The 10,303-nt window shown below is 39.8% G+C and overlaps 1 protein-coding gene across 1 annotated transcript; it reads right to left on the bottom strand.

Moving 5' to 3' along the window:
- Positions 1-2,075: 2,075 nt before the first annotated feature.
- LOC139289716 (uncharacterized) lies at positions 2,076-6,693 on the bottom strand. The gene is made up of 5 exons (XM_070911335.1): positions 6,630-6,693; positions 3,667-3,952; positions 3,405-3,559; positions 2,731-3,010; positions 2,076-2,316 (listed from the first exon to the last, which is right to left on the bottom strand). The coding sequence occupies exons 1-5, from the start codon at positions 6,691-6,693 to the stop codon at positions 2,157-2,159; spliced, it is 945 nt and encodes a 314-aa protein (XP_070767436.1). The 3' UTR covers positions 2,076-2,156.
- Positions 6,694-10,303: the final 3,610 nt, after the last annotated feature.

Raw genomic sequence — 10,303 nt, 5'->3', positions numbered from 1 at the left:
CTTAGCATAAAGGCTTGAAACAGCTAGCCTGGCTTTGTTAAAAAATACGCCTAATAAGACGTCTGAAAGTGTAAAAATGGTTGTGGTTTTTACGGGGTGTTATGTGCTGGACTATTTTTTTTTGGCTGGGCGCAGCTGTCTCCGCTGGTTGCCTGGCAACCTCACCCTAAACAAGAAGATGACAAGTTACTGTTCCTGGCAAAGAAATAGTCCATAAACTTACACTTAAATTAAACTTAAATTTCTTGTTTTTACTTTGGTTTTTGTACAGATTAAATAAATGAGAAATAACCTGTTAATTAATGAGGTGCTGGTAGGCAGATTTTGTTACCCCTGCAGCGATCCAGGCTAGCTGTTTCTCCTTGTTTCCAGTCTATATTAGCCTCGGAGCCTCAGGCAGATGCGTCTGCCCCCCCCCCCCCCCCTCCCGTTCAGACAGATTTCCAGCTGATCTGGCTCGGTTCGAGCCAATCACAACCGCTTATCTAATATGGGGCGGGTTTGATACGATGACTGACAGAGGAGCGCCGTTGAGGCATTTTCAAACCACAACAAAGATGGCTGCCGCTGATGTGGAACGTTCTGTTGAATCCGTTGTCATGTCAGTATTAAACAAACTGGACGATATATATTCTCTGTTTTTCTCTACACTATCACAGCTCGTGTTTACATTTTTCCGTCATTGCTCTGATTTTGGTCTGAGAGGTTCCAGGCTAAGTCTTTATGCTAAGCTAAGCTACCCGTTTGCTGGCTATAGCTTCATATTTAACAGTCATGCAGTATGTGAGAGTGGTATTGATCTTCTCATTCACTTTCTTGCCAAAAGTGTGTTTCCCAAAATGTTGAATTATTCCTATAAAAGGGGAGGAGTCACCATGTTGGAGGAGTGGCAGCAGGAGAAACGAATTAGCAGTTCTTCTTCCCTGATTCCTGCAGCGTGAATTTAAACCACGGCCTGGCAGACATTTTGCTGTTGACATTAGTTTTCTGTCTACTCCTCCAACATGATGGCATGTCCTTAAACAGTCTTTGGTAACTTCTTATCAAATATTCCGCGATGGGTTTCGTTTGTAAAAAGGCTGCAAGTTTCTCTCAGCTTTAATGTATTTTATGTGAATGAACTTGTTGAAATCATTTCGGTACAGCCTACTTTGGTGCTGGTGATTTCATTGATTGGTAACCAGAATGAGATGAAAGTGAATGAGTTAACTTAGTATATATTCACAATTCAAAAAGTCCTGCTGTGGTGAGAATACATGTGCCAGATCGAGCGGTTGAACAAATCATAAAGTACACATTGAATCTGATTTCGGAGCCGCTTGTTTAAGTACGACTCGTACGAAGACTGATGTGTCACAGTGTTGAAGTGATCTTATAAGTCAAGTGCGTGTTTTTAAGGAGGCTGTTGACACACTTCCCGAAACACTTTGACGTAAATAGTTTATTCCTGTCGCAGGCGTTGGTGTGTTTCAGATGTCTTTTATAACATTTGTCTATTTTGTCTGTATTTTGAAAAATAAAGTATTTGCCATCAGCACCGATGCCTTTTTGTCTTAAATCTATGTTGGAAAAGTAGAATTCAGACACTTTTCCTTCCATTATCCATCTTAACTTTAGTCTATTCAGGAATGTTTAGCACACAGAAGTTGTTTCAATGAAGTTTCACACCACAAAAAGACAAGACGACAGTTTGAGGAGAGCCGCTTACAGGAAGTTATACAATGTGTGCAACGTCAGACATCCATCACTGCAAGTTAAAGTAAACAGCAGCTCAGCAGCTCCTCCATTTCCTTTGTGCATTGCATTGTGGGAGAATAGTATCAACGAACAGCACACTCAAAAAACGACTGTATTTAGTCTGCATGCTGTACTGTTGTAAGTATACTTTATTTTGTCTCTTCTCCAGTATGAACATGTGGAGTCAGATCAATCTCAATCATTCTGAATGCGCACAGAAGGATTCACAAATATGTGTCTGGATTTATATATAAATGACTATCCTCAAAAGTATATTGTTTGGTGATTTATTGTGCACTCAGTTTTATTGGTTAACTGGTTATTTTACATGCAAAAAATCGAATTGTAGCCTAATCTACTTTTTGGATTAGTTTGAGTACATATACCAGTATTGGCTCAATACTGAGTGAATCTTAAAGCTAATCCAGTCTGGAGCCATACACCTCCACCTCGCACAGGCTCAGGAACTCCTTCTTTTCAGGAATAACTATGTTAACATAGCGGCCATCCATCCCATCCATCCCGCCACACTGGAACTCAACAGTAGCGCTTGCCGGGATGGCTGTGATCACAGCACACCTGGTAGAAGAGGCAGATGTTTTTGTTAGAACTTGATCATGTAAAAAAAAAAAAAGAGACAGTTATCACATTTATTTTCAATTCCAAAGAGCTGGAACTTTTCCCAAAGCTTGCAGATATATCTGTATATCTGGCCAATAAGTAACAAGAAATTGCTGTGCAGAAATGCTGGGATAAAACTCCCAAATATCAATACTTTTATGGGCTGGGCTGTGCCATACAATGCTGCTGTACACCGTAACAAGACTGTTGATGTGGTGTTGTGACCAAGACTTCACCGTTTTTAATCCCAACGTGACCAACGTATTTAGAAACAGGGAAAGTTTGGGAGAAAGAGTGAAATATTCTTCCTCCCGTTCCAACGAAGAGACTTTTTAATTATATTAGTATTGTAATTAACAGGCTGTAAACTACCTGGGATTGCTGTTGCCTTCGTTGTCAAGAGACTCTCCAACGTGGATCTCGGCTCCATTGAGTCGTTCTGAGTCAACGTCTGTGTTGGTGATCTTAACGGAAAACACTTTGTGGGTTTTGCGCAGATCCAGTCGCCACCAGGGGTTGACGTCGTCCTTTGTGTAACTGCAGGACGCCATTTCGAACGTGCTGGCACGATTCCCATCTATGGCGTTGTTTGCGATGCCAAATGACTGCAGTGACGACTGTGTGGCTTTTCCTTGGAGTGCCAGGTTCTCCCCTGCAAAAGCAATGTAGTATCAGCACTAATACATAGGTTTGGGGGGGTCAGAACAAATTAAGGCTTTTCTTATATGCGTCACAACCAGTGGTGGTGGAGTTGCAGATATACTATAGTTAAAGATATGGGCTTTATCAGTCAGGGAGGGCCCAAGCAGAGACACTATTGAGTCGCACTATGGATATAGTTGGATCCAGCATATTTGGAGCTCGACACATGCACGGCTCAGTGTGCAAGATTTATTATTTGTCTTTATCTATTTTAATGTCAAATTCCCTAAAATCACCTGCTGCAGGTCTTGTGGGACCTGCAGGTTTAGCAACTCATCATAAAGTGAGAATAACAGAATTATATTGATTTCATCTATACAACATGGTATGGCTCAAATTCTCACCAGTCGGGGCACGGTACCCATAAACCTCCACTTCACAGAGTGTAAGAACCCTCTGTGAACCAGGTAGAAGCACAATCACGTAACGTCCCTCCACGCGATTTGTGAAAGTCAGAGTGAATGAGTTCCCTGCAGGGAGTTCAGAAATTACACCAACCCTAAAAGAGACACAAAAAGGGGGGTTTCTCAGTGACGCAGACAGTCGTGTCATGGTTAAAGACACAGGTCTGTTGTGACTGGGCTGAGGTTGTTAATATTCACTCACACTGGGTTTTTAATGCCGTCATCTACTAAAGAGTTGCCGATGTAAATCTTCGCCCCGTTGATCCTTTCTGGACAGCAGTCTGCTCTGTTGGTGATGCTGATAGAAGTGATGACGTAGGGCTCCAGCAGGTCCACTCTCCACCAGGGGTTGGTCGTTTCAGCAGAGTGGGTGCATGATCCAGAATGGAAGGCAGAATCGCGGTTTCCATCAATAGCATTGTAGGCCGCCCCAAAATTGTGCACATAACGTTGAGACTGGGTGGCTTTTCCACGCAAGGCCACATTTGCTATGAATGAGACAGTTGAAATACGCATAAAAGACGTAATGTTAGATTGTTTGTGAACTGCTGAGCTTAAATCAGTGTCTCAACTAATACTCAACACACTGCAACTAAAGAAAACACACGCAAAGAGACAACCAAGAACAATGTGCAGGCATGAGAGTCGTTGCTATGACTGTGGCTCATGACGTTAATTACTCTATGACTTAGTGTGAGTTAGGCCACATGTATGAACACTGAACATTACATACACTTCCTATAAACTGGGTGTAAAGGAAATATATCTGCAATAACACCTGAATGATGCAATCAGAGAGTTAAAACTGAAATAAACGTAATAAACCGTTGAAGCTCATTTTCCAGCACCACTGATGTGTAGCGCCTTTCTGTGATTGGTTGCCTGTACTTGCAGCACCGTTCGCGTCGTTACGCTGCACATGTTGTCAAATTGATGAATGTGTTTCTCAGTCTTTAATTTCTTTGCTGCGTATGTTTTGTCGAATTGGTGGAGATGTTTTTCTGTATTTAATCGTGTTTTGTCTCTTTGCAGGTTGAGCTCTCGGGGCCACCGTGTGATTAAACCATATAAGCAAACGTTTTACTCGATACAAAAATCCTGCAGGAAGTTTGCAGAAAAGAGGACGTTAGTCTGATAACACAGTCTTACTATAATACTACATTTGGAGAGTTCAGACCAGCTAGTGCAGCAGCAAAACATAACACACGAAATTCCACTTTTCCTGCAGAACACAACTCAAAAACACCTAAAAATGAAGATTGCATTTAAGCTTTTGCTACCCAACATTAGTTGACTTGCTGATGAATTTGAACTTGCTTCTTTCCACCTCCAGACAGTTAAACTTCATTTGTAAAAATACTATTTACATTTCTTGCTAACAACATAACAGACCTTCTTCCACCTCCTATTTCTAAAATGTATATTTTACTCTATATACGTCATTACACAATCATCAAATGCCATAGCCAAATGTTATTTATATTTATATATATATATATATATATATATATATATATATATATACACACACACAGTGGCTTGCAAAAGTATTCAGCCCCCTTGAACTTTTCCACATTTTGTCACGTTACGACCACAAACAGAAATATATTTTATTGGAATTTTATGTGAAAGACCAACACAAAGTGGCACACAATTGTGAAGTAGAAAGAAAATTATACATGATTAAAAAAAAAATTTACAAATAAAAAACTGAAAAGTACGGTGTGCAGAAGTATTCAGCCCCCCTGAGTCAATACTTTGTGGAACCGCCTTTTGCTGCAATTACAGCTGCAAGTCTTTTGGGGTATGTCTCTACCAGCTTTGCACATCGAGAGACTGAAATTTTTGCCCATTCTTCCTTGCAAAACAGCTCAAGCTCAGTCAGATTAGATTTTTCAGATCTTGCCACAGATTCTCGATTGGATTTAGGTCTGGACTTTGACTGGGCCATTCTAACACATGAATATGTTTTGTTTTAAACCCTTCCATTGTAGCCCTGGCTTTATGTTTAGGGTCGTTGTCCTGCTGGAAGGTGAACCTCCGCCCCGGTCTCAAGTCTTTTGCAGACTCCAACAGGTTTTCTTCCAAGATTGCCCTGTATTTGGCTCCATCCATCTTCCCATCAACTCTGACCATCTTCCCTGTCCCTGCTGAAGAGAAGCACCCCCAGAGCATGATGCTGCCACCACCATGTTTGACAGTGGGGATGGTGTGTTTAGAGTGATGTGCAGTGTTAGTTTTCCGCCACACATAGCGTTTTGCATTTAGGCCAAAAAGTTCAATTTTGGTCTCATCTGACCAGAGCACCTTCTTCCACATGTTTGCTGTGTCTCCCATATGGCTTCTGGCAAACTGCAAACGGGACTTCTTATGGTTTTCTTTTAACAATGGCTTTCTTCTTGCCACTCTTCCATAAAGGCCAGATTTGTGCAGCACACGACTAATAGTTGTCCTGTGGACAGATTCCCCCACCTGAGCTGTGGATCTCTGCAGTTCGTCGAGAGTCACCATGGGCCTCTTGGCTGCATCTCTGATCAGTGCTCTCCTTGTTCGGCCTGTAAGTTTAGGTGGACGGCCGTGTCTTGGTAGGTTTGCAGTTGTGCCATACAATTTCCATTTCCGGATGATGGATTGAACAGCGCTCCGTGAGATGTTCAAAGCTTGGGAAATCTTTTTATAGCCTAACCCTGCTTTAAACTTCTCCACAACTTTATCCCTGACCTGTCTGGTGTGTTCCTTGGACATCATGATGCTGTTTGCTCCCCAATATTCTCTTAACAAACCTCTGAGGCCGTCACAGAACAGCTGTATTTGTACTCAGATTAGATTACACACAGGTGTACTCTATTTAGTCATTAGGTCAACATTCGATCATTCAGCAATCATCAGGCAACTTCTGAAGGCAATTGGTTACACTCAGAGAAAAGGGGGCTGAATACTTTTGCACACCGTACTTTTCAGTTTTTTATTTGTAAATTTTTTTTTAAATCATATATAATTTTCTTTCTACTTCACAATTGTGTGCCACTTTGTGTTGGTCTTTCACATAAAATTCCAATAAAATATATTTAGATTTGTGGTCGTAACGTGACAAAATGTGGAAAAGTTCAAGGGGGCTGAATACTTTTGCAAGCCACTGTATGTATATTCTCAGATCATACTCACGGTGCATGGAGGCTGGGCACGTCCACAGGAGGAGCAGCACAATGAAAACACTGAGCTTCATCATTCTGGTTGAGACAGATGAGAGTCATTAATAGACCAAAACATTTACACTTCTTATTCTTCATTATTACTGTTAAACCTGTAATTCTGAAAGTGACAATTGAGATTCAGAGGGAATTGAAAAGAGTGAAAATGAGCAGAAAAAAGTCTGAAAGTCGTCAACACGTCTGTTTATAGTTTCTGTGTGAGAGAATCGTTGCTCATTGTTGCTTAAATATGGTGAAAACAATTAAGGCCCCAGAAAAATGTCAAATCTTAAATATTTCTCCATAACTTTAAATATTCTGGACTGAATAAGCAACAATCAAAGTTAAAGTCTTTTACTACTTCTGCAGAAAATGCATCTTCATGTAGGACCTCATTGCGCTTAATAAAATGATGATTAAGAAAATATGACTTCACAAATAGCACTTTTAATAACGATTCGCACACACTCACACATTGACTGACGGCCTGGCCATCAGAAACATACTTTGTTATAATAAAATGGTGTAGTTTTGTCGGTGAAAACTGAATTGTGTTTGATGTTGTCCAAAAAAGAGGCTGCTTTGGAAGCAAATAATAGTCTATGTAAATGTTTGGTATTACCATCTAAGTATTTCCAGGCTTCATAAAAAAAACTGTATTCAAGTAACTCAAACTGGATTGAATTCAGACTCAAAATGAAATAGTTTACGTTGATCATTCAGGCTACCAGTCAGTCCAGCTCGTATGGAATCGATCAGTACGTTTCCTGGGAAGCTCCAGTGTTAAAGTGCAACTTTTTTTAGCTTGAATTTTTAGTGTCTGAATTTCACCAATCCCATTTGAGCAACCTGATTTTTTTTGACCTGACTTGATTTTCGAACCGGAATCTGACTAATTGTATTTGAGCAAATATTTATTTACAGTATCGGACACTTGGATTTTCTATCTGCTCTGAATTTGTACACATTAAAAACATATTTACAATTAAGTTTCAAGTCAAGCATTGCTTGAAAGTACCTGCTGGAAATAGTATAGTCGTAGAGGTTAAATTTCAAAATTAGGATTAAGATTCAAAGTATTACAGCTATAGTAACACATGCTCAGGCAGTGAGAGCAGAAAAGAGAGCAGGATACACAGACATTGATGACGATGCACCAGAAAAATTAAATGTGTTACCTGGAGACCCTGACAGAGCTCAGTGGAAAAGAAAAAAAAAAGCTTCCAAACTCTGTAAACACTCAGCTTGTTGCATGTTTGTGCTCTTTATATGCATCGCGGTCCTCAGTTTGAACCAATCATCAGAAATCAGATCACAGTCATCTTCAGCGTCATCCAATCACATCTCATTGGTTTACTCGGGTGCACGTGTATTTCACGTCCCCGCTCATGATATCAGTTTCAGAGGTTATCAAGTACATGCCAAAGATTACACAATACTCACTCATTGGCTCAAGAGTGTACTGCTTACATTCACTTTGACAGTATTAGAGTAATAAAATTACTTTTACACTAGAGGCAGCGGTGCAATGTAACTGAGGACATTTAATCAAGTACTGTATGTAAGTACAATTTAGAAGTATTTATATTTAAGTTTTTCCATTTTATGCTACTTCATACTGCTACTCCAAATATTTTGCCTTTTACTCCACCACATTTGTCTGATGTCTATACAATAGATAAGATCAACTTATAAAGTGTGGTACATTGTTATCGATTAAACGTATAATAAATAAATAAATAATGTAGTAAAACAAAACCAGCTGTGATGTTAAAATACAGCAAAATTAAAACATAACAATAACAATATGACACAATCAAAGGGGCTACTCTGCCCAAGGAGTACCTTTTGATACATTAAGTACATTTCACTGATATTACTTTTGTTCTTACTGTATACTAAAGATTAGTATTGCTGCTTTTACTTAAGTACAATATATGAGTACTTATTGGTGTCACTGGACAACCATCATGACCTCTGCAGACTATGGCTTGATTAAAATGCATCATTACAGCAGGCCTTGTGGAATTTAATAATAATAATAATATTAATTAGCTTTAACTGGAATCTGAGTTATAACCACCCACTTCAGTTCAGACGAGCACAGATGTTTGTCTGCTTCTTTAGTGTCGTGTATCACACATTAAAGGCGTGTCGTGTGGTCTCGGAGACGTCTTCTGCAGTGCAGTACTGCAAGTGTGCGTCGGTTGGTGCAAACTGCGGGCATCCGTGACACTAACACTGCATAAACAATGACCCCTGATTATATCTCTGACTTTATTCCATGGGAAGTTACCAATACGCCAAATAAGCAGGAAAAGAATAAAAACAAACAGTAACCATTAACGCTGAAGTGGCAGATTTTTTACTTTGCGCAACGTGCCCTTTCACTGAAACGTCTGTTTTATTCCATCATCACTTGAATGTTTTGGTGTTTCGACATTTCAGATGCTCTGCTACTTCTCAGTTTTCCCTCTCTGAAAACACACAAACACACCTCTCCAATTTATCCCTCTATCTCTAACTCTGAATATTAAGGTGTTACAGCATGTGGTTAGGCCTTATTCGGATTATGAGCCGTAATATGATAGTTGGTGTGTGATAACACACTCAGAGGTGTCGTGATACTGTATACAATAATGATGCGGAGAAGAGAACACCACAATGTAAAGCCGAGTCCATTATTTTCTATATTAGGACACCTAAGGGTGCGTTATTGTACTTATACCGTGTCTGCTTACCACAGGTTTTGGGAAGTATGTTTTTGTGCTGTCTTGCAGAGAGTTTAATCAGGAGATTGATGCCACTCTCGTGTCTGTACGTTAAGTATGAAGCTACAGTGAGAAGGCAGTTAGCTTAGCAGGACTGGGAGCAAGATCAAACGGCTAGTCTGGATCCACCAGCACCTCTTCGGCTCAATGAACACGATCTGTAACTGTAAAAACAACTCCTACAAATTAAAACCACCAACCAACTGAAATGTTTCCATTTCTGTTTGCGTACTGTTTAAACAAAGAAGATCCGACATGTTTATTTGTGAACTTTAGAGCTTTATTGGTATATTTTTCAACAAGCTTGCTGTTTCCCCCTTCTTCCAGTATTTATGCTATGCTAAGCTAATCGCTTCCTGGCTTTAGCTCCATACTTGACGCACAGATATGAGAGTGGTATCGATCTACTCATCAAACTCTCCGCAGTAAAGTGAATAAGAGTATTTCCCAAACTGTTCCTTTAATTGTTAGCAAGTGGTAACTAAAGAAGGTACTATTGCTATGGATACTTGCAGTGTAATATACCTTGTGCACTGATTTAGAGTGGTTGTTAAACTGTTGGCCAGAACTATTTTTGACTTTGAGGCGTCCGTTACACGATTTTAACAGGCCACACTTTCAGTTGTAGATACAGGGGTTTATGTAATGAGGACAACCATGTTGAGTTTTAGCTTGAATAAGAGGGGACAATTAAAAACCTTGAAATTTGTACCCCAATGTAACACCTTGTGAAGATGATTCAAACGCATATCATGACAGAAATATTAGTAGCAACAACGGCAGAATAAGGAAGATGGTACATGTTACAAAACTAAGACAAGGCAGGCTGGTTTTATAGTTTCAATTTATTTCAGCAAAGGTGAAATAATATTCATCT

This window comes from Enoplosus armatus, chromosome 9 (assembly GCF_043641665.1).
Source record: "Enoplosus armatus isolate fEnoArm2 chromosome 9, fEnoArm2.hap1, whole genome shotgun sequence".
Lineage (NCBI taxonomy): Eukaryota > Metazoa > Chordata > Actinopteri > Centrarchiformes > Enoplosidae > Enoplosus > Enoplosus armatus.
Note: the sequence above shows the minus strand (reverse complement) of the source record. Positions and strands in the feature narration are given on the sequence as shown.

Excerpts from the sequence above, each read along its gene's own strand:
- LOC139289716 (XM_070911335.1), bottom strand. The coding sequence starts at position 6,693 with ATGATGAAGCTCAGTGTTTTCATTGTGCTGCTCCTCCTGTGGACGTGC. Across the intron at positions 3,953-6,629 it reads GTGCCCAGCCTCCATGCACC|CAAATGTGGCCTTGCGTGGA; the intron begins GTGAGTATGATC and ends TCTCATTCATAG. Across the intron at positions 2,317-2,730 it reads GAAGGCAACAGCAATCCCAG|GTGTGCTGTGATCACAGCCA; the intron begins GTAGTTTACAGC and ends CTCTTCTACCAG.